This window comes from Monopterus albus, unplaced genomic scaffold, assembly GCF_001952655.1.
Source record: "Monopterus albus unplaced genomic scaffold, M_albus_1.0 scaffold6.1, whole genome shotgun sequence".
In the NCBI taxonomy this organism is placed as follows: Eukaryota; Metazoa; Chordata; class Actinopteri; order Synbranchiformes; family Synbranchidae; genus Monopterus; species Monopterus albus.
Genome location: NW_018127886.1, coordinates 7,166,521 through 7,190,553, shown reverse-complemented (window position 1 = coordinate 7,190,553; position 24,033 = coordinate 7,166,521). Strand labels below are relative to the sequence as shown.

At 39.5% G+C, this 24,033-nt stretch overlaps 1 protein-coding gene across 2 annotated transcripts in view; it reads left to right on the top strand.

Moving 5' to 3' along the window:
• sema3b (sema domain, immunoglobulin domain (Ig), short basic domain, secreted, (semaphorin) 3B) overlaps positions 1-13,513 on the top strand; it is a 74,057-nt gene extending 60,544 nt beyond the window's left edge. For both annotated transcript variants that reach the window (XM_020616836.1, XM_020616845.1), the window contains exons 5-18: positions 4,702-4,821; positions 5,131-5,224; positions 5,331-5,450; positions 5,588-5,730; positions 5,900-6,014; positions 7,574-7,643; positions 7,797-7,941; positions 9,550-9,769; positions 9,857-9,948; positions 10,599-10,640; positions 10,780-10,937; positions 11,081-11,136; positions 12,485-12,624; positions 12,850-13,513. In XM_020616836.1, coding sequence (XP_020472492.1) covers positions 4,702-4,821; positions 5,131-5,224; positions 5,331-5,450; positions 5,588-5,730; positions 5,900-6,014; positions 7,574-7,643; positions 7,797-7,941; positions 9,550-9,769; positions 9,857-9,948; positions 10,599-10,640; positions 10,780-10,937; positions 11,081-11,136; positions 12,485-12,624; positions 12,850-13,362 — 2,028 coding nt within the window. In that variant the 3' untranslated portion in view covers positions 13,363-13,513. The remainder of the gene's footprint in view (positions 1-4,701; positions 4,822-5,130; positions 5,225-5,330; positions 5,451-5,587; positions 5,731-5,899; positions 6,015-7,573; positions 7,644-7,796; positions 7,942-9,549; positions 9,770-9,856; positions 9,949-10,598; positions 10,641-10,779; positions 10,938-11,080; positions 11,137-12,484; positions 12,625-12,849) is intronic.
• The last annotated feature ends 10,520 nt before the right edge of the window (positions 13,514-24,033 follow it).

Below are 24,033 nucleotides of genomic sequence, written 5' to 3'. Positions count from 1 at the left end.
AGAAGGGACAGAAAGAGGAAATAGCCTAAAGGTTTTCAGAAGCGATGCATTAAAAGGCGTGTTCCACTGGTCAGTTATTATTCCCCCTTTTCTTGGCTTTGACTTTTTGAAAAATCTTTGTTAAACACTCACTCCCCTCTTGCTCCTTTTAGTATAGCACTCACCCACACACTGAGAATTGAACAGACCTCACACCGTTGACCCTAAATACAGTGAAGTGTATTTCTCCTAATTTTCTCAGTCCTTCTCTCATTTCATGCCCTCTCTGTTTTGTATTAGTTTTTCCTTTGGAACCAGAAGTTTCTCATGTTAATTACAGTCAGCCCCCCAACTCCTTCCACCATTTCTATATACTTGTTCATTCCCCTCCATGAACCAACTGTCTCTTTGGTCCAAATACAAAACAGAATTTTTTTTTTTTCTCTCTTCACAAAATTTCATGACAACTTATTCAATATTTCAGTGTAGACAAAAACAATACAATGACAGAACAACCAGTCAGCACTACCATCCAAACACCCATGTCAATGCACAAAAGCACAGCTGCTTAGATTTAGCACTGCTGCTGTAGTTGGAACACTGTTGGGGACTTGCCCCCAAGGGCAGACTTAAACTTTAAGTAGTGAGTGAAGTTGCTCAGTGGTCACCAAATATGTGACTGTAGAGCAATATCAGCTGGCTTTTCAGTGTTTACATTGGTGTAGATCATGAGTGTGGAAAATCTTTAACACACCAATGATATCCACTAATAACAATGGAACATTTCCATCCTATTAATCAAAAACAAAATCCCCCTCAGCTGACCATCTCCTCTGATGTTACTGTAGCGGTACAGTTTGTTAGAATCCAAAAATCATTCTGGTCCAGGACAAACATGTCACACAAATGTCAGTGTTATTACAGTGCATCGTCCTGTTTAGCAGATCAAAGGCGTTCTTGAGCTATTACACTGCTTTGTGTTGTGTATCCAAAGGCTGTCAACTGTGTGACATCGCTCAGTGTGATCAGTTAAAGGCTCTCAGTCATTAACTTTATTAGAGATTCCTGGGTTGCTGTGATGCTTGGCTCTCATACCCAGCCAAAACAGAAAAAGAAACTCTCTGTTTCTATCCAATGATGCAATAAAATAACTAAGAAATACTGTATGGGTTGATAAAAAATGATGATGAAATGGTGCCTAAAGTAAAGCTTTATAAAAATTACATGCACCTAGAATTATTCTAATGTTCTAACTTCTAGCCTTTTAATCATTACTGGATGCTGATGTATTAAATACACATGACATCATTTGGGGAAAATGTCAAACCTCCAACTTTTTGCTTTAAAGGATCATGAGTTATCTTGGGTAAATAGTACTTTTCATTTGCACTTAGATTTTAAAACTCAATACATAATATTTCACATAAAAATGCTAGAATTAATAATTTAGATAAGACAGGTACAGAAACAGAGAGAAGCAGCAACAGGACAGATAATGGCTAAAATAATACATAGGCAGGTCAGGTTAATCATCTCTAGAACGGAAAGGTGAAAGAGAGAAAAGGAAAAACAAAAACCTCCACAGCAGAACAATACAGCTTTATAAGATGTCAAGCCAAAACTTAGAACTCCGGCCCCAATGAGGTCACAGCCTGCCTTTTGCTCACTGTTTCAGCTAATCAGTCAGTGGCAGGTCAAAGGTCGACTAGTGAGCTCAACACCCACCCACACACACAAATACATTGAGGAAATGTGATTCATTTCTCTTGTTCTCCTCACTTCTTCCACATTTTAAAGTCCTTCAAAGTGTCCTTTCTCTTCCTACCTTTTCTTTTAAACTCTTTTGTCAAGTCAAAGAACTTCGTCATCCCACCACTTTTCTGACTCCCTCACCTTCGTCTGGACTGACACACACACACTAAGGGCTTAAAATACAATGGGAGTTAGATTGAAGAGGTTGCCTTTCTTCAGAAACACACAATCATGAGAAAAGGAAAATTGGCACAAGTATGGTTTATCAGAGGAACATGGCTTTTGGAAGGGTGAAGGGGTGTGTGTTTAAAGTGTGCATGGATACATAGTGCAAACCTGTACGTTAGCCTGAGGGTAGAGGTAAAGTTGGAGTGTGTGTGTACCCCCTTCTTTCAAGGGAAACAGAAGTCTCTTGTGCTTGTCAATAGTTTAATTGGTCCATTGATTCGTTGAACACCTTCTCATGTGCAAACACACACAAAGACACAGGCCACACACATGAAAACATGTATGTAATCATACACTAACTCCAATAACTCCCTGGTGTGTTTTAAAGACCGAAAGACAGGGTTTTGTTCTACACCATAGAGGGCTGTGTGTATCTGTGCACATGTGGCCTGATAGCACTCATGTTGTGGGGATGTAAACCTATTTACACGGTCACACTGTGGAAACTCAATGTCCTTATGGGGACAAATACAAGTCCACAAAACTTATATAATTACATTTTAGAGTGATGACTTGGTTTAAGGTTAGGTGAAGGCTAGGGTTAGGCAAGCAGTGGTTATGGTTAAGTTTAATGGCCCCTGAAGTGATGAAAATGTGTGTGTGTCTGTGGGCACACACTCTGCACGTTAGGCCTAATGAGCCACAAATTGTGCTTTTGTCACTGCTTTTACAATCTGGCTTTTCTCTCTATCTCCTTTGGGTGAAGCTGAAAGACAGATATAGAAAGACCATTGATTAAGGAAGAGAGTAACAGTGTAGATAGAAAACAAAACAGAAGAAAAAACAAATATTGACTTTATTTTGAAGGAACCCTAAGCAATGATTATAATAGTCTAAAACACAAATGTATTATGAAATATAAAAAAAATACAACACAAAGACTGACTAAGCCATAACAGTTACATTGTGCATCAGACTGGAAGATTAAAACAATAATGTGCTGTACAAAGCCATTTAGACACAAATATGGAGTCAAAATAAAGACATGATCATTAACTCATTTATTAAGACTAATATTCTGAACTAGCCAGATGGTACAGACACACACATGGGTGGTTATTCATTATCCCAGTCAGTGGTTGACAGTGTGATTCATGTCTTTATAAACCTCCTGGGACTTCCACAGGCCTAACTGTGTTTGTAACGTGATCAAGAGACAGATGTTACTACGGCCTGTCTGGGGAAAAGTAGACAGGAGAGAAAGGGAGGGATAGTTACATTAGATGTGTGTGCCCTTGGCATTATTCACATTATGGGGACTGAAACCTGTTAACACACTGACACTATGGGGACTCTGGCTTCCTCATGGGGACCAGAGGCTGGTCCCCACCATGTAAGTCACTGGTAACACAGCAAGGTTTAAAGTTAGGCAAGTAGTGGTTACAGTTAAGGTTAGGACAAGTCTCTAAAGTTCCCACAAGGAATGAAAACATACGTGTGTTTACAGTGGTGTGTAAAGACAGCAAGTTCTTATTGAGTATACTAGTTTTGGGGGCAATTGAATGCTGCTGCGACAACAGCACAGAAACAAAGTAATATCTCTGGTATAGTCATAATAATCATATAATCTATGTTTCAGTTTCACCAAAGCATGGTGTTGAGGCACAGAGTATGGATGGTACACACATGTTAGTGTACAGTAGATCTTTTCTCTAGCAGTATCCTGAGCTCCAGCTGACTGTAACCTGACCCCAAGATGGACAGATGTTTCTATGGGTCAATGACCTGCTGTCTATACAAGAAGAGGAGAGAAAAGACTGGGTAATGATAAAGAAAACTGTTGGTGTGAAAGAGAATAAAGGAGGGAGAGCAATAAAAAGTATTGGATCCAATCCGTTATCTGGAGTCATTTCTAAATGAAATCCAGACTCGACCCGTTAACATGAGACCCGTGATACGACCCGATCCGTAATTAAAACTATGGGGCAACAGAAAATGAAGGTACTTAATCACAGATACCTCAAAATTGTACTTAAGTAGAGCACATGAGTAAATGTACTTAGTTACTTTCTACCACTGCAATTTTGTATTCACTACTAGTTATTTTGGCTTTTACCTGACCCACTGTAGAACTCTGGCCAGAATTGTATAAAAACTATACTGTGCATGTTAGTCAACATCATAAATACTAGAGGTTGATTATTATTCTTTTGACTGTCCAGTGCTTTCACATGGAGGATCAAATGACCATTTTACTCCAAGCAGACACATGCACATTCCCATCTACACAGGAATGTGTGTGCACAGCCAAGCAACAAAGGCTGTGACAACAGTGTGTTGAAGTTGGAGTTGGGGACTTGACAGTGCTGTCACAAGCAGATGGGGAGATCAACTGTGTGAGGAATGTTCATCTCCAAACTAAAAGAGCAAGAGTCCAATTTCCATTAGTGGATTTTGGATTTACTCTGTCTTTGTCTTATGCTGTCATGTTAATTTGTCCATCACGTTTAAACTGGGCTGCAGCAAACTAAGGTCACATCTGTGGCACTTTTTCTGTGAATTTCAGAGGGTTAAGAAACTTGAGGTATAGTTGATATTGCATAATTGAATGCTACTCATTGTGTGTTTCCTTTAAAACAAACACCAGCCACCAACAGATTTTTGACATTTGAATTTGATCAGTTTTATGATCAAAGTGTGTATAATGCTCTGAAGCAGCACTTTAATCATACACATAAATATTGACCTTTAAATTGCCATTCATAGGTAAACTGACACTGTGGGTCTCTGTCTGTCTTTCAGTCTGATTGTGTGAACTATGTGAAAATCGTGCATCACTATAACCGCACCCACCTATATGCCTGTGGAACCGGGGCCTTCCATCCCACATGCGCCTTCGTAGAGGTGGGGCACAGAATGGAGGTGAGGAATACACAAAACAAAACACAAACTGGATTTCATTCTGTTTTTTTCCCTCACTCACTCAAATAAAAGGTTATTCAAACTCAGACACACACTGACTGAAAGCAAACTGACGCTGCAGAAGCGACAGTAAATTATGGCAGTGTACAGACAAATCCATCATGCTTAAGTTCCAGGTTTCAGATTTGTTTTGGCCCCTTCATGCTGCCAAAATCTCAAATCTAAAATGTCAACCCAAAAATGATTTTCACACAAAACAAAGTGTGCAGTATTTGTGATCCACATCTCCATGTCGTGTCTCTCCATCAGGACCATGTGTTCAAGATTGACCCCTCTATGGTGGAAGACGGGAAAGGGAAGAGTCCCTATGATCCTCGGCACAATGCTGCCTCTGTGCTCGTTGGTAACTAAAGCCATGCACATTAATATGAGTTAATTCTACATTCACTACTGGTTTTTACATAAAACTAGGAGTTTGCAAAAAAGTTAACGATAATTCCTTCTCCTAGGTGATGAGCTATATGCAGGTGTGGCCACAGACTTAATGGGACGGGACTTCACCATCTTCAGAAGCCTGGGGAAACGGCCTTCCATCCGCACCGAACAGCATGACTCACGCTGGCTCAGTGGTATGTGTGCATGTTTGTGTGTCAGATTAGGTATCTGTTCTTTTTCACTTTAGTTCATATGTTCTACTTAATCTGACTGGTGGGGGAAAAAAAACTCAGTATAACTGACACTGTTCCTCTTTGCTTACGTCTCCCAGAACCAAAGTTTGTCGGGTCCTTTTGGGTCCCAGAGAGCGAAAACCCTGATGATGATAAGATATTTTTCTTCTTCCGTGAGACGGCGGTTGAGGCCCAGGGGCTGGGAAAGTCCACCTACTCCCGCATTGGACAACTCTGCAGGGTGAGAGATGGTTGGATCACTTAAGTCCAGGATTTTACATCAATTGGGTTTTGGGGGGGGGGGTAGCATTGATTAAGTCCTCCAATCTGGCAATTTCACAGATACAGTAAAAACAAATTAAAATTTAATATCCTGTTAAACAATTCTTGCCTCCTTTGTCTTAAACCAGAATGACATGGGCGGTCAGCGGAGTCTGGTGAACAAGTGGACGACATTCCTCAAAACCCGTCTGATCTGCTCGGTACCGGGAGCCGACGGTAGCGACACATACTTTGACGAGCTGCGTAAGTTCACTGTGGACACAGTCAGTGGGACAGATACTGGCATGTGTCAACTCATGTGTGAATTAAATTATTTCAGGTAAAGTATGATGTAACATCATTTGTGTGTGAAGTGAAGGGAGGACACTCGAGTAAAAGTTGAAGGCAGCTGACTTTTGACCTCACTCTTGCTTCAATAGGTATTGTAATGGATTGGTAAATTTCATATCAACTCAAATAATAAAACCAGCATAGGTGTTTCATTTTCTGACGCTGCCAATCCAAAATATTCTGCAGTATGATAAAGAAATCAGATTCTGCCATTAAAAAAACATAACAGAGTTGAAATTCAGGCTGATTTTTCAGCCTTGCTTTGTGCCCAGAAGCACATTATGTGGAAGAAAGAGAAAGTCAAGGAAACTAAAATAAATTAACCAGGTTTTTTTACCTCAATTGTAGATTATCATTCCCACATTCTTGCAGACCCGGAGAAACCATGTGTGAGAGATTAATTGGTAAAAACTGAGGCCTGATGCAAAGCCAGTGCTTTTGCTGTGGGTTTCATACAAAGTTGTGAGCTCGTCTCTGGTGAGTCATCATTATCACTAAAAACAATAATGCGATTTTATTACACAGGATCCAGAAGCGAGGCTCAATTTCTGAAGCATAAGTTGTGGGCAAAAGAAAATATCTATAATAAAAAAAATACAGTTTCACTCTAAACCACTAGGATTCTTCCACAAATGGTGCCAGTTTATCCAAGCAATTTACTTATAAATAATCACAACTAAAAGTTAAAACTGCTGCAACATTTATGCATGATTTTGTAAAATACATCTTCATACAGTAAAAAAAAGAAAAAAAAGTGTGCAAGTATAGGAAAAAAATCCCTGCTCTTCAAGATTTCATGTAAATCATGTATTCCTCTGCACTTACTGACCCTTCACTGCATCCCTTGTCTTAAAAGCAATTGTCAAATCATAACCATAATAGGCAAAGCAGGCCATCAATCTTTAGATTTATCCACACGCTGAGTACCATAACAGTGATATAATATGTCTATGTCTAAAGAGTTTGCAGGAGAGTGTCTTTTTTGTTTAGCTTTTCAAAAACCAAAAACACAAGTGCTAGGAATGGACAGTGTGTTTATCTGTCTGAACGTACTATAAGCGGCAAGCATGAGCATGTCTAGCTTGCTACCAGTTGTGAAAACCTGACCTAGCTTTTTTTTTTAAATAGCCAACTACATTTTGTGGGGCTACAGGTTACGGTACATAGAAAAGCCCTGTTTACAACTAGTACAACCACAGCTTTCATCACCCACACTGGTTAGTCCTCACCCTGACTGAGGTGCAAGAAAATAATTTAATGGGATAATATTGTAAAGATAAATTCTGCAAACCTCAGCTGAAAGCTGTGGTAGATTTCCTTCCATATCATGACCCTCTTTTATCAGTGAAGTGTGTTTTTAAGGTTGTTATACATGGCCATAGGGCTTTGTTTATCTTTCTCTCAACCTCTGACCTCCGCAATGCCACCACTACTTGACCTGAGAGTGTGTGTGTGTGTGCGTCCATCCTCAGGCGATGTGTTCCTGCTGCAAACAAGGGACAGAAAGAACCCTCTGGTCTACACTGTCTTCTCTACTTCCAGGTCAGAGTCCATTCATATTGTGTGTGTGTGTGTGTGTGTGTGTGTGTGTGTGTGTGTGTGTGTGTGTGTGTGCACAAAAGAGAGAGAAAGAAAGGAAAGGAATGAGTGTGTGTTTAGATGCATCTAACCCCAGCTCCCCATCTTCCCCAGCAGCAGTGTATTTAAAGGCTCAGCTGTGTGTCTCTACTCCATGAATGACATCCGGAGGGCCTTCCTGGGCCCCTTCGCTCACAAAGAGGGGCCTAACTACCAGTGGGTCCCCTTCCAGGGAAAAGTGCCCTATCCCCGCCCAGGAATGGTATGTCAATTACAATAAAGGCCCATTAGTAAATTAGTGTCAAGAGTTTCAACATGATGAAATTGCATTTACAAAGTTATTGTACTTCTACTTGGGTAATTGCATTTTGTTCTATTACGCTGCAGAGGGAAATGTATTTATTACCATATTGCATTTCACAATTGCATTACACTGCATTTGACTAATATAATTACTATGTAAATTCAAATTTTACACACAAAGTATTTGATCATATGAAATGTGAGGCATTGTTATTGATTAAACTATAGATATAAATTAAAGAAGAAGTTAAACTTTGCTCCACCTTGAGCCAATATTAACACAAAATTGGTTACATATTAATGCATCAGTAACAATAATGCAATATTATATGAGTAAGTGTGATGGGATTCCACATAACGAGTACTTTTAAACCGAAAACAAACAGATAATTATACTTAATATATGTAAATATTACATAATATCTTGAATACATAATGATATTTAAGTCAAATGATTAATATGTTTTTAATAATATCCTTGTTATATTAGCCTTATAGGTACTTGCTACACTTGCAGTAACCAGTATTAGACCTCATTTCATTCAAAAGCACTTCCATAATCCTCCCGATCAATATCTGTTCATGAGGACTCTTACATTCTGCTAAGCATGCAGGCGTAGCATCAGCAGAATTCATTATGCAGAGCTTCAGCTGTTACTGCCACAATCCCCAATGTATGACTGCAGAAGTGTAACTGTTTAGTTTACAGTAAACTCACTCTCACACCATCACCGCCTCACTGGGTTGTCAAACTAGTGGAACAAATCTGTTTAAAAGAAAACAGCCATGCTCACAAGTGAATTTTGATAAACTGCATAGTAAGCAGATTCAGTGTTTAAAATGAAAAATAAACCAGATCAAAAGTTAGTTTATGAGCAAACTGGATCTACCATAGGACCACAAATACTGCATGATGCTGGAAAATAGGAAAAGAAAAAAGTAGAAATATTACATAATGCTTGAAGCTATTTTGGTAAAATGTTAGTAGCCTGGAATGAAAATCCAGGGCCAGAGAGGAAAGCTGGACCCTGACTTGGAGAAAATCTCTCACATCACTGTGACCTGCTGCACTGTGGCTTTATGCTCTTCAGGATAACTGAAATGTTGACAAGCTAAACATTTTATTCCAGTTTACACACAGAACAAATTTACTCATCAAATAAGAGTCATTCTGGAAAGCCTGAGTCCAAACATGGCAAAGGTTCAGTGAGAGGAACATATTCAGTCATGCTCTTCAAAGCTACAGTATAACAAATCCTTTACAATAGAAGTAGATTGCTTGGATTATTAAAGTACTCTGACATAAGAGCTGTAACTTGACCTGCACCTGTAATTAAAACAGACTTTAAACTACACAGTCACTTATTTTAACTCAATGGAAACTCCCAGGCTGGAAACGTGAATGAAGCCACTCACACTGACTTGTCACAACATGGTCGTGTCGTACATGCCTACAACACTCCCCCTCATCACACCCCTAGTTGGTAGTCTACATGTTTTAAAGTTTAACATTTTAAGGTGTATTGCTCCTTATGAATTAAACTTGATTTCTACCATCTTACTTTAGTGTCCCAGCAAGACATTTGGCAGCTTTGAGTCCACTAAGGGTTTCCCAGATGATGTGATCCAGTTTGCACGTCACCACCCTCTGATGTATAATCCGGTCTATCCTATGAACCGGCGGCCCATCTTTGTCAGAACCAACATGGACTACAGCTTCACACAGATCTCTGTGGACAGAGTCAATGCTGCTGATGGACAGTACGATGTCATGTTTATTGGGACAGGTGAATGACTTTTTGTGTCAGCTCTTTACAGTACATTTAAACACAAATTAAACACTATATTAAGGCATTGTGCACCTTTTGTTTCAGACAAAGGGACAGTACTAAAGGTGATTAGTGTCCCCAAGGAGAGTTGGAACAACATGGAGGAACTTCTACTGGAAGAGCTAGAGGTCTTCAAAGTAAGAAAACTATGATAAAGCCTCTTTCATAGCTGCATTTCTTTTCTCTGATGACATTTCCAGAACTTATAAATTATCTGACTCTTTAAACCTTGTGGTAACATTAAACATCTATGGGCTTCGCTTGAGCAATGGACTGAGATCTGAAATTAGGCTAATTGATGCCTACAAAGCAGGCAAGGGCTAAAAAGCATATCAAAATAATCCCCACAGTCCTTACAAAATGGCAATTGAGAGGAACTCTCAATTCACTGTGCAGCACTGATGCACGAAAAGGTAGATGGAAAAGTCATCAAAAAGAAACCTCATCTGTGACATCATCACAAAAGTCAATGTCTGAAGCATGCAAAGCAACATCTGGATAAGCAAGAGTCATTTTGGAAACAAGTGCTGTGGACAAATGAGGTTAAAACTGAAGTATTTGGCCTGGCCACAATCGCCAAGGGTGTCACTGGAGAATAGGAAACAGCATTTTATGAAGACAACAGGGGAGGTTGAAATATTGTGCTTTGGAGTTGCATGGCAGCCTGTGACACAGGAAACACTGCAGCATATCCAAATGTCTAAGTCTCATATCATTGGCCATTAATAATTCAGATTGATTTGATAAAGTGTAAAAATTAATTTGGTGCATCTGCTCTGCTGTTCAGGATGCCTCATCTATCATCAACATGCAGATCTCCTCAAAGCGAGTAAGTCTCTTATACTTAAATGCACTGTACTAAATCAAAACGCCACATTGTATATGGACCACCACTAGCACAGGAACTGATTTCGACTCCAATTTGAGCACTTTTAAAGCCAGTCCATCCATTGTCTGTCTTTTCACAGCAACAGCTATATGTGGGCTCCAACACAGGCATTGCCCAGGTTCCCCTTCACCGCTGCAGTGTGTATGGGAAGGCCTGTGCTGAGTGCTGTCTGGCCAGAGACCCATACTGTGCCTGGGATGGAACATCCTGTACTCGCTACCTGCCAAACACCAAGAGGTCTGTGACCCAAACACCAGTGATGCACACCAAACGACCATTCACTACTTTGAGCACAAACAAACAAAACATGACAATTACCTGCTGCACTTCTTAATACTAAAGTAAATGATTAAACTCTCTCTTTCTAAAACATTTCACAGACGTTTCCGTCGCCAAGATGTGAGGAACGGAGACCCCAATACTCTCTGCTCTGGAGGTATGCTAATTTTAAACAATGTATTGATACAATAACAGCTGCCATGTTGTCCACATTTACAGTAGCTTGATTATGCACTATCCTTATATCTTGTGACATTTACAAGTGGTAAAGATGCCAAATCTCTTTTAGTTTCACCAAATCTCTCAGATTAGCTTTGTCATTTGGAAATAAAGGGCATGGTGCTCCTCTCTTTTGCGTCTTTCTGTCACAAAAGTCTAATAGCACTGAAGTTCTTCAGCAGCAGTATTACTGCATGGAATTAACAGGTGATATGCTGGGTTTTTTGAGTATCAGTGACTGAACAAAGTAAACAGAGCTCCATACAGCCAATGCCATCATCATATTTTTGTAGTTTGTAGGTACATCTGGAACTTTATTAATAGTCTATGGCCTCAAATTAAACCACAGCACCTCTGGTAACTAACCGTTCACTTGTTCAAGCAGTTTTGATGATTGACTATTGTCAACTGCTACAGAGGTAAGTTAACAAAGACAGTAAAACTTAGACTCTGCTCCAGTCCTACTCTGACTCACAGAGTCTGTTGGCATTTGACATCTCATTGTCCCTTTGCCAAAGAATCCAAAATCCTCCCACCCCCCTTATCTGTTGTGACCCCTGACCTCCCAGACCACAATACTGGCATTATGCCGCTGTCTGTCTTTCTGACACATAACTTAATCAAGCTAACCGCTCAAACTGAAGAAGCTTCTGAGTAATATGGTTACATCATGCGGCACACAACCCGATTTGTGTAAAACTAATGAAGGTCAGAGTAATCGTCTCTTATGAAAGTGACACTGCAATGCACTGATTGGGGTCTTTGTGGTAGTTTACACACCACTGTTGCTCTACTCATCTGTGTTATATTGCTGGTTATTCTGATCCTATTCTTGTCTTGACATACAAAAAGGTTTGTAGACTTTGTAAATGTCTTAAATCTTGTAGAAATGTGGGTATAATTAAGCCCACTAAGGAGTATGTTTTAGATTGTCATGTATCTTGACAATGAGTGATGACAAACTTTTGCCAAGACAGTAACATCCTTGTTTAATATTACACATACAGTATTATAGGCCACATTTTTTGTGATGCCAATTCATAAATCAGTTTGATCTCAAGGCAAAAATACATCTATTTTAATACATTTTTATACATCAGGGCACATATTTCATGGATTCCTCAGCTAAGCACTATGAGTTTCATGTGTTTCTGTTCCATATCTCTCTTCTGACCTTTCTCCATTGTTCTGCCCATCCCCATTTTGCCCTGACCTTTCCTGGTCTTGTGAGCACGTCCTGATTTACAGCAAACCCATAATCTCTTTGTCTCTGCTGCCCCCTGCAGACCATCATAAGCACCGTGTGGCAGAGAGAAAGCTGTATGGAGTTGAAGGTAGCAGCACTTTCTTGGAGTGCATCCCTAAATCTCTCCAAGCCAGAGTCTCCTGGACCTTCCAGAAACATCCACAGAACCCACAAGAAGAGGTGAGAAGGATGTGAACATATGGAGAGAGATGTATATCATCAACATTTACAAAAAGGTTTTACAGGAGCATGTATGTTATCAAATTAAGAAGCCATCAAAATGTTAGTTATCCAGATTGATTCATCATCACATGTACAGTGCAGTGTGGATACTAACTTTTACATTAAGTGACAGACAGCAGAATGACAGAAATTCGCACTGTTAATCTTATTTCTGTTTTCCAGTTGCGCTTAGATGACCGCATCCTCCAGACAGACAGAGGTCTCCTGATTCGTCGTGTCCTGAAGAGAGATATTGGCACCTATCAATGCCATGCTATGGAACATGGCTTCACCCAAACCCTACTAGGCATCACCTTGGAGGTTGTGTCCTCAACATCCTCCTCAGTCTCCAATCTACCCTCCGACGCCCCTTTCCGTTTAGACCCCCGCAGTGGAGGGGGGACCCCAATGACCAATCAAAAGTTTTGGTACAGGGACTTCATGCAGCTGGTGGACCACCCTAACCTGAGTGCCGTCGATCAAATCTGTGAGCAAGTTTGGGCACGCAAGAATGCTGGCAGTGAACAGGTGGATAAGATCTTTTCTGCTCCAGGAAAGGGTGTCCCACCTCTGGGCCCTGCTGTTCGCCCAGCTAACAAGAAGTGGAAACATCTTCAGGAGATAAGAAAAGGGAGAAATCGCCGGACCCATGACGGCAAACTGAACCCTCGGGCACCACGTAGCGCAGGAGAGTAACAACGTAGAGAAAGATGTTGGGAGAAAAGATACAAGGAGAAAGGCGGAGAGTGATCGAAAGAGACTGAGACACCAAGAACTCCTGTTCACGCATACAGATACACCCAGGCACAGAAACACACACACACACACACACACACAAAAAACACACCACCTCCTATATTGTGTATATTTATCTATGAATACCCCCATTGTATACCCCCAATCCCACTCGAAAGCCCCTGCATGTGCTGCCTTACTGCCCGGACTGATTCTGCACGATCCCTTTACATGGTTCCACTAGCGTAGCCGAGCGGTGAGGCTGATACATGGGAGTAAAGCCACCTTACACTCACCTGGAATTCCCTTTGCTACTGACTGTAGATGGATCATGGGCTCCCAGCTTAAGATGACCACATCCAAACAGTTTGTCTCTACATGCCAGCTACATGTGCTACGTACTGTATGGATAGTGGGCCAGTATACATACCTACTCTCCGGACTACACCGCTTAGAACAAAAACAGCCCCAAAGTTTCAGATGAACTCTCCTCGTGGCTTTTCTTTCATACCAATGTAGAAAAATTGTAGACTTCAGTGTTGTGCACAATGGAAAAATGTGACAACTGGAATATACCACAGAATAATGGTCTCTAACTGGAAACACTATTTATGTGCAAGAGCCCAAGCATGCAGACTGATAAATATTTTTTTGAACAAACAGATGAAATGATCAACTTCCCGTGATGCTGTTAGTGCACATATTTCCACTGACCTCACTTTTCATATGGTTTTGTCTGTGTATTACATAATGCAGTCAGGATGACACAGAGATGCCAGCAGCATGGGGCAGCCTGTGGAACAGATCAGCATGTTGCAGAATATATAGTAGGTTTTTTAGCAGTGTCCTTAAGCACAATGAGACATGATGCAGCAAACTAAATCACACAGTACAGTGCAGTCATGGTAAGAGAGCAGTCGTACTGTATCTGACCAGATATAATTATACTGCTTTACTGGTCCAAACCACTAGAGGGTGAGGGGTGGAAAAACTACTGGCATTCCATGATGTGAGAAAAAGAGGAGATGTTTACAGTACACAGGCAAGCTGAAGCACAAAGTAATCAGTGTCCAAAAACCAATTAAATGTCATATAAGACCTGAATTAAATCAAAAGAAGTTTTTGCAATACTGAAATATTATAATAAGGAGTAGAACTATACATAAAATATGATTTTTGACATGATCCAAACCTCAGTCAAACTATTTATTGGTTTTAATTTTGGCTGTGTTCAATGTTTTGCGCATTAAGAGAAATCGTAAACATGGTGGTTAGGGTGGGAAACTTTAATACAATGAGGATGAGGAGGAAAAGATCTTTGTGACAACCCATAATACTGGGCTACAGTACAGTACATATATATTAGCATGGTATTTATGAGTGAAACTATGCTTTTTTGTATTCTATGTAGTACTTCTACTCTTTGCTCTTTTACACTTTTCTTGCATATGACATAAATGCACATACACTATATGCAAATAATACGAGATGACTATGTCACCGACTTCTCATTCAGCACAGGAAAATGCACAAAAAGCTATTCTGCTGTGCTACCTACAACGTTTTTTTTCCTTATGGCAAAACAAACAAAAACAAAAAAACTTCTGACTTCATACACTGTTGTAATCACTTCACAATGTAGTGTTACAGTCAATATCATTTGACTTTTGCTGCTTAACAATGTTTTATTTGATTTGATTTATTCTTTCAAGCATGTAAAGACAGTTGATATGACAACACACATGATTGTACACATAATCCAATATCAATTTGCTTATACCTAGTACATGCTTGAATGGAGTAGGAAGAAGTCAGACTTATCCAGTCCTACCCCATGACATCATCTTACCATTATTGGTTTGCAAGCAGTAAATGACTTATGTTATCTCTTCCTAATGGACAATTAGTATGATAAGGTCTTCCTCCTCTCCGTCTTTTAGTCCAGTCTTTGCCTGTATTATCTTAACAAAAAAACTTGTCTGTGCTAACATGGTGTGTGTGTAGCCTGCCCCCTAGTGTCCATTGTGTGTAAAGGCCCAAATGAAGAGCTTACCTGTGGTATGATCCTTTATTATATCATAGCCTAGTCATATGAAACAAAGCAACTGACCTTGAAAGATAAAACATGCATTTATGTTTCACATTCATTCAAACTCAGTATAATTTATATGATGGATATATGATCTTAATTGTGCTGTTGCCATACAGTTCTCAATATGCCTTCAATGGCATTCTTATTTCACATTTGGTGTGTCCATTAATTCATACAGAGAACTGTGTACCAAAATGTCCCTTGTATCAAAGCTAAAGCTCTTTTGGAATCCAGGTCCTGATAACAAGAACGAACTAGGTCTGCGAGTGGATTTCAGAAGTATGGAATCATTGTCATTATTTATGTACCTTCTTTAGAGAGATGGAATTAAACTGAACTGACCGAAGCCTGTAAAAGGGACCCTGCATTTTGATGCCACATCCAGAAACAGAGGATTCATGCAAAAAAGTGTTTTTTTTAATTAATTAAAAAAAGAGCTTGAATGTAAGAAAATGCCGTTAGCCCAAGCATGTGTCAACACCTGCATTTAAATGAGAACACTATTCAGTTTAGGTTACTAATTCACTAAATGGAGAAAGTTATTAGTTGTGTACTTCTACATACATTTCTTTAATAAGAAATTACATTGGTAGTGATGTCAAACTTTTAAGCCAGTTTGAAATTGCATGAGTAAAGTTAGTGGCTGACGCATTTGACAATGGTGCGGTGATGAGAAAGAGTGAGAGACAGAAAGCACAATGTTGAATATATTATTATTATTATTCCTATGTATTTATGTGCAAAGATAAGCTGATACGTTGTGGTGGATTTTTATTTTTCTTATAAATGTAGATTAATGTCTTGTTCATGTTCTGCTGAAAAAGGACTCATCCCCAACATTTTTTGTACTTCACATCCAATTGGGGAACTCTTCCAGTGTCCAGTCAGATTCTCTGCTGTTCACACAGCCCTCCAATCAAGACTCTTGGTGTATCCCATGCCATGTGACGCGACCCCCTGTGCGACAGCTCACAAGGAGAGGCTTGTGTATGTGAGAGAGACGTGTGTGTGTTCGTGTGTATGTGTGTGTGTGTGAGAGAGAGAGAGAGAGAGAAAGTGTTTTGGGGGTAAGCAGCACGCGGTATAATGGCAAAAGAACATTGGTTTGTGTGTGGACTGTTGGTGAAAGTTTAAAGGTCGAAGGCCAAAGTTAATGTGGTGTACTGTAATACTTTCAGAGGTCTCTGTGAAATGTCATGTCAAATTGTTTTTGATTAACACAATTAAAATATGCAGTTAGTTAAAAAATGAAATTCCAGTTATAGTCTGTAATAAAACAAGGAGAGGGGGAATCAACCCGCACTGCTCCGCCCAGCGCTCCCTCTCCCTGCTCCACCGTGCTACGATGTGCTATACTCCACCATGCTCTGCCCAGCTCTTTAGATATTTGTTGTGAAATTATAATAAATGAGAATGCAACAAAACTTACTGCACAATCTGAAATAATTGAAAATCTCTGACTGATTAAAGAGGTCAGTCCAGCTCAAAACCTTTTAGAAACTAATCTCTCTGCACTGCTGCCCGTACTGTTCAATGAGCCTGGGTCACAGGAGGCTTCGACAGCACCTCTCCACATTAACACAGGTTTTGGGGCAGATTACTACAATATAAATATTTTAAAAAGTTACATACTCTAGCTTTAACACTTAAAAAGATCAAGAGGGTCATGAGAATGCGGGGATGTTTTATATTCGGGGGTTTTCTATAAATAAATGAATGACTGACTGGGGAAACAAAGAACTGAGTAACAGTTCTTTTTTTTGTTTAACCAAACATTTCAACTGCTTTAGCCTTGCTCTAGATTCTAAATTATGTCGTCTGCACTTTGACCACATGGTGACAGTGTTGCTACAATGTAAGTTCTATGATACATGAGAAACTTTAATGAAGTACTGCTTTTTTATTACCTTTGGTAATTTCAATAGTATTGTTAATGACACAAACACTCCATGTAAAGAGCAGCTGATGTTGTTTCATTGTGAAAAACTATTTGGATAAACAAAGTCCAACAACTTCAAGTTGAAGAATGTTCAACAAACACACCCACAACAAGCCACTAAGTAGTCTCACTACAACAAAGATCAGTGACTGGCCTTTGAGCATCTCTGGAACCTACCGTCTGCTCAAGTAAGTACAGGGTGAGCTAAATAAATTCACAATATCATGTAAACAACAACAAAAAAAAAAGAGAACTTCCTTATAATGATGACATTAAAATATAGCTATGGGCAGATGTGTATACATGAGTACACAACTTGAATAATAGAATAGTGCCCCACTCTCCTTGACCATTCCCCTTGTTCCATCTGTATCAGTGTCTCCATCTTTGACATTGAGACTCACTTCATGCCATTATCATAGCCTGTCAGCACTGCGGACACAGAGACACACACACACACACACACACACATTTACATTAGTGCAACCACTTGCATGAAAAACATTCACATATGTTTCTCCCTCTAATTTTTGACCATTAAGGGCCAAGTGAGACAAACTTGAGCAGTAATATTGATAGAATACTAATGTTCCGGCCACTATCACATCACGTTCAATGTTACATAGCTGACACACATAACCATAGGTTCTATGTGAAATGAGACAAATTACATGTTACGCTTTGACAGATGAACAAACTCCCCACTTTTCTAGTCGTGTTGATGCTGTATATTTTAATAACTTCTCAAATACTATATGGACTGCAGCGTTATGTCTGACATCAACTGGACCAAAACTGAGCAAAAATTAACAAAATCCAGGAAAATGCGCTGGTTTCTTTGGACCACAAAACACTAACATTGTAGTCAGTTGGAATGACTCCAAATTACAAAAGGTACAACATTAAAAAACTAATGTTAGATTGCTAATGAGGCCGACATACAGGCAGCTACAGTACTTGTACATCTATCAGAAAGAAAGCCACATTGGCATCACATTTTATTCCTTTGGATGTTTTTAATGCTCTCCATCTCCAATATGCCAAACTGATGTTAGCCCTGGTTTGCCTCGTTCTTTGTTTCACTATTTTTGTGCTACAGAACGATGCCTCTTGGGTCTGACAGCTCTGCTCCCATCCTGGGTTGTACCTGCACAGGGAGGCTCCATGGTCCATCTTTACAATGAGCTGTACCGGTTTGAAAAATGCATCTGTTAACCTCGGATCAGTGAGGGCATGGAAGAAGTGTGGTGTGGATTTTAACATCACTGGCCACAGAGGGCAAGAAAGAAACACAAGGCCTGAAGATAGCAGCGTGGGGTGGGGGAGGGTTAGTACAGCAAGGAGAAAACACTTCTAGACAATTTTTTTAACTTGATTTATTCAAATGTGTGCTAGTTAATGCAGCTTTAAGTATTCAATTACACATACGCACTCACATACAACTGCAGTATGTGGTCCCTGGTCATAAACATATAGGAAATGACAATGGGACTGTGCAGCTGCTGCAGCAGCTGTATTCTTGCAGCGCATTAGTTGCCCGGTCCTTTCAATGGCCTCCAGTATCCTGTGTTTGTGTGTTAAAATGGGTCTGTAGCGATCGGTGGGGTACCAGCTGAGGGCTCATTTCCAGATGCTGATTTTACTGTGAACTACTTGTTGTCCTCTGTGTGTTGTTGGACTTCTAGATCTTGCTTCATCAGATGTCTTTGATGGCTAATAGTTAAATTAGTTAAGTTTCAAGTTAATTTAAGTTTAGGCCTAGCACTGACTGTATACAGTTTGGAACATTATGTCTGTCTCTGACCACTGTTTAAGATCTGAGACAAAATCCCTTTGGTTAGCTTGTGAGACAATATACAAAGAGAACACAACAGGAAGCTGGAGACTGGGATTAACAAAGGCAGTGGAGACACACAGTGACTCTTTGCATGTTTTCATTGGCTAGCCTGTCATTTGCTCCAGTTGCATCTCTCTCCTGCAGGAAAAATGTTATAATCGCTTTGCTTTGTTCCTATATTTCATTGTCTATGTGCAATGCAGGTGCCTCTGTGCCTTTCTCTAGTAAAGCAAACATATTTCCATATATAGCTATAGCTATAGTGTATCACAAAGGAATGAATGTAATTTTAGAAGGCATCCAAAACAAATCTAATGACAACTGAGCCTTTACTGACTGAATGTAAAGTAATCTAAGGGGACTATGAGGGCAGGATTAGGGTTATTCTAGTCATGTTTGTGGCAGTGTGTCACTACATTACATACTGTATGTGGAGTATACCTGTGACTTTATCTGTTCTTTTTATGATTATCTGAACTCCAGCTGAGGTTTGATTGTCTCTCTGGACAAAAGCTTCTGAAAATGATAACACAATAGCAGTAAATGGCCGTTCTATACCGTATATTACTAGAATCTCACTAGCAGAACAGTTAAAGACTGTATGCTATGAAAAGAAAGAGTTGTGTTCATTCTGTTCAAAATAACCAATAAAATGTTTAATTCAAGATCACACTATTGTTATGGCATGACAGTGTTGGTACACAACGTGTAACAAGTGTGGAGACAGAGGAAATGACGATATATAACAGAGGTTTAGATTTTGCTTTCAGTCTCTCTGGGTGATACACTACCCACTGATTCCATAATATGAGAGCATGTTTGGAGCCTACGCTGAAGAGAGGCTTCCACTGGATCTGAATAAATATTGCTCTTTCACAGCATGCAGTACTGTTTAAGTTGGGTTTAAAATGAGAAACAGGAGAAAATGTATCCCTGTGAATGCATCGCTGTCCTATACAGCAAACCTATACAGCATATTGCTGGGTGGCTGGAAAAAACCACATCACCTTCTGATCTGTCCTTGGGCCACTAGAGTTTTTGTAACGTGATCTATTTTGTAAAGTGGTTTGTTACAGAGCCTTTTAATTTGTTACACCACATACAATGTAAACTAAGAGGGCAAAAACATTATTGGATTCTCAAAGAAGCTGATGCAGAAACACCGTTTCTACACAAACAGACAAAAAACTGCTGCATAATGCTGCATGTAAAGGTCTTTCTGCATAATAGAGGCAACAAATGGATATTATAAGAAAGTTGTTCTTGGTTGCCTAGTATGCTAATGTCAAGTCTTAAATTTTCTGACTTAGTGGCAGTGATGTAGTGGAACAATAGATAAAGCTGAGCCAGAGAAAACATCTGGCTTAATTGGTATTTTAATTTGCTCTTAAAAAAACAAAACAACTACTCACAACTGTGTATTTGAAACCAGATTTAAGCTTCTTGCCTGTCTTTCAACAACCAGTACAATTACATACACAGAGGTACCAGTGAAACAGACTGACAAGGTCTAATGATTAATGAGCCTAATTAACAGCACTTACCTCGGTGATTAGCCTTAGCAAGTTAGAAGGCCTGTTGACACAAAGGAGACATGCCTACCTAACCACAGTCACTCATTCCCTCATACACACACACCTCTCGGATCACCACCTAACAAGTGGTGACAGAGCCTACAATCTTGATAACCCAAACACTCAACTACAGCAAAATGCTCTATAGAAAACAAGGTAAGAAAGAAGTAACATTAAATAAAAAGTGCAAAAAGGAGAAAAGGGAATAAATAAATAAATATAAAAAAAGACAACAAACAGAGGCAAAAATGGATGAAAAAATATGTAGAGCAAACACTTTGAAAGGCTTGACTGAATTTTAAGTGCTGAGACATTAGCCAAGGTTATTGGATCATTTCTCCTACTCAGATATAAACTTTAAATTATCTCCCATTACTACCTATAGTACAGGCACAGAAACAACATAGCAAGTGGTCAGTCAGTTTACAGTGCATCCTAGTTCTTGATTTAAAAAATGGGTATGATAGTTTACTTTTGTATATTGTGACAGTTTATCTTTTTCTGTTCTCTTTATAGTCGTGGGTATATGATACACAGACAGTCTTTAACTAAAGCCATTAAAGATGTGAGGTGCAGCTAAAATGTCGTTCAAAAAAAAAAAAAAAAAAAAAAGGGCCCACAAAATGAAAGAAAGACGCCCACACCCACACACATGAATGGCCAGTCCTCCCACAGGCTGTTTGTTACCCCTGACAAAATCAAGCCAATCCGGCAAATGACCAAACCCAGCATTAGCAATGTTCCTAAACAGGAAAAGAAGGGGAAGTGAACTACTTGTGTGTGTATATGTGTATATGATGGTCAACAGCCAATGGTATGTCAATTATTGACCACACTTCCCAACAATATTCAATTAACATTTGACATATGCTGTATATGTGTTGGCATATGGTTTCCTTCCACCTTTAAACAACCAGGTATTTGTCCTCCTCTCAGCTGTTTATTCCACCCTGTGTATAAACAACGCCCCTTTGTCTTCACTACATCAGTTTCTACTACATAAAGGATGGCTCTTTCAGCAAGCCCACAAGAAAATAAATGTTCTTCTGTGTTGCAACAAACATCTGTGAAAGGGCATTCTTTTCTTTGTTGCCAATGCCAGGAAATTACAGGCAAAAACATCAGCTGATGACAGGCCATGTCCTGATACAGTGACAAACACAAAACCGAGACATGGATCATCTGCTTGGTAGATGCAAGGAGAAATGGGTCTGGTTCTGGCTCTAACTAGTGCTGTATACAGTGTGGGAAAGTATACATGGACACCTGGACAGACCAGTAACAAAAAGTCAGCATTTTCCATCCTACACTCCGAGTTCTACAAAGGTGATAAGGAACACAACAAAAGAAAGTCATTTCTTTTCTTATTACTGTTACCACAGCGTTGACATAACAGCTTCTAACATGCACCTGGAAAGCATTGAGTGATAGCAGAGATGCACAGATCTAATGCAAAGCCAGAGGAAAACCAAGCAGGCCTTAAAAACATACCATCACGCTGCCAAGCCAAAGCAAACAAAATATTTCCATTAACACACCTTAAGTGACCGCAGTTTGTTATTAATGCCCATGATATTTAACGTTACTCAGCAGCCACGGCGGGCATGCACAGTAAAAGTATCCTACCTCGGATGGTTTGTGGAGACGCTGCCTGTTTACATCCCCAATAAGGCACAGGTGGAGTGGCTTGGAGTTTAGTCCTCCAGCTGACAGTAAAGCCAAGTTGTGCAGACGAGTTCTGGTCACTGCGTCTGTCATGTCCTTCGGTGCTTTCGCTCCGTTTAAACTCGCCAATTCCTCACTTGATTCATGCGATTCTTCCTCCTCCAAACGTGGTTTCTTTCAATATTGTTATGGATATTTGCATTGACATTAATCATCTAACTTTATTTGTGATTCTGTTTCACCGCAAACTCGGAATGTTTCCGAACGAGTACTCCTTCAGGTATCCTACACTTACCAACACTGAGCTGTCAGTGACGCAAACTGGTTAAAGCAGCTGTCAAAGGTCAACCACACCTACTCTGATACTCCACACTTGCAATATTATAGCAGGGGCATCTCCAGGGAAGAGGTCACATTCACAATTGTTAAAAAACAAGAGCGTGTAAAACAAACAAACAAATAAAAATATCTTTTCAATGGGTAGGCCAGACATGCAGTGATAAGAATATTTAAAAACTACTGCATCTATTAATGTAATCTTGTGAAGACACATAGATTCAGAAGTCTGATTAATATGTGCAGTAATTCAAGTGTATACTCCAACTTTGTACTGCATGTTATGAATCGGAAGATTGATGGTTGAGAATCCTCAAGAGGCTCAAAAATGAAAAACAGCAGAGGATTTAGCTTTGTGCTTTTTGTGAGGCAGGTATAACTTATAGGAGCTGAAATCCTGTCAAATAGGAGATATTTTGGCAATTTTGGTATGTTTTTTGTGGCAAAAGTAACAATAATTACTCAATTTCCATTAATGGACATTATTTAAAGACCTGTACAGTAGTTTGCTATGAATAGCTACTCCTTACCTATCAGCTGAGAACAACTGATGCAGACTAATCTTTTGAGAAGGAGGAAGGTGGTATCAATAAATTGCTTTGCATGAGTATTTTTGAATCTAAATTAACAGTTTGGCTTTTGAACTGAGTAAAATATCAACAGTATATATTGTTGTTCAGGGACTATTTCTCTCCACCTCGATTTATTTAATGTTGATATTTCTCCTGCTTGAGTGACAATGAAACAAAGCTAAACAGTTGATCAGTTATAATTTTTTATAATACTATCATATTTATGTGACTCACTTGAAAACAAGATGATTTATCAGTACAGGTAGATAAATCTCTTTCAGAGCAACGTTGCCTTTCAAAAAATGTTGAAACTTCAAATTGGGTGTAAAAATTTTCTACACCATTTCACTTAAGTCTCATTTCAAGCTTCAGCAGGGAATTTTGTGTTTTTTTGTGAAAGATGCCTTGAAGATGTCTGTGACACCATCTATATAAGTAATGAGTTGTATTACTGAGACTGGAGTAGATGCCTTTCTTTATTTCTTTTTCCCTGAGTGGGACTGAACATGAGTCATGATCAAAACTCTCCTTTGCCCATTAGGCCTCCTCCTGACTCTTCATTTCCCTTAAAGATCACTATCACTTACTAAACATCTTTATTCAACACTTTTACCATC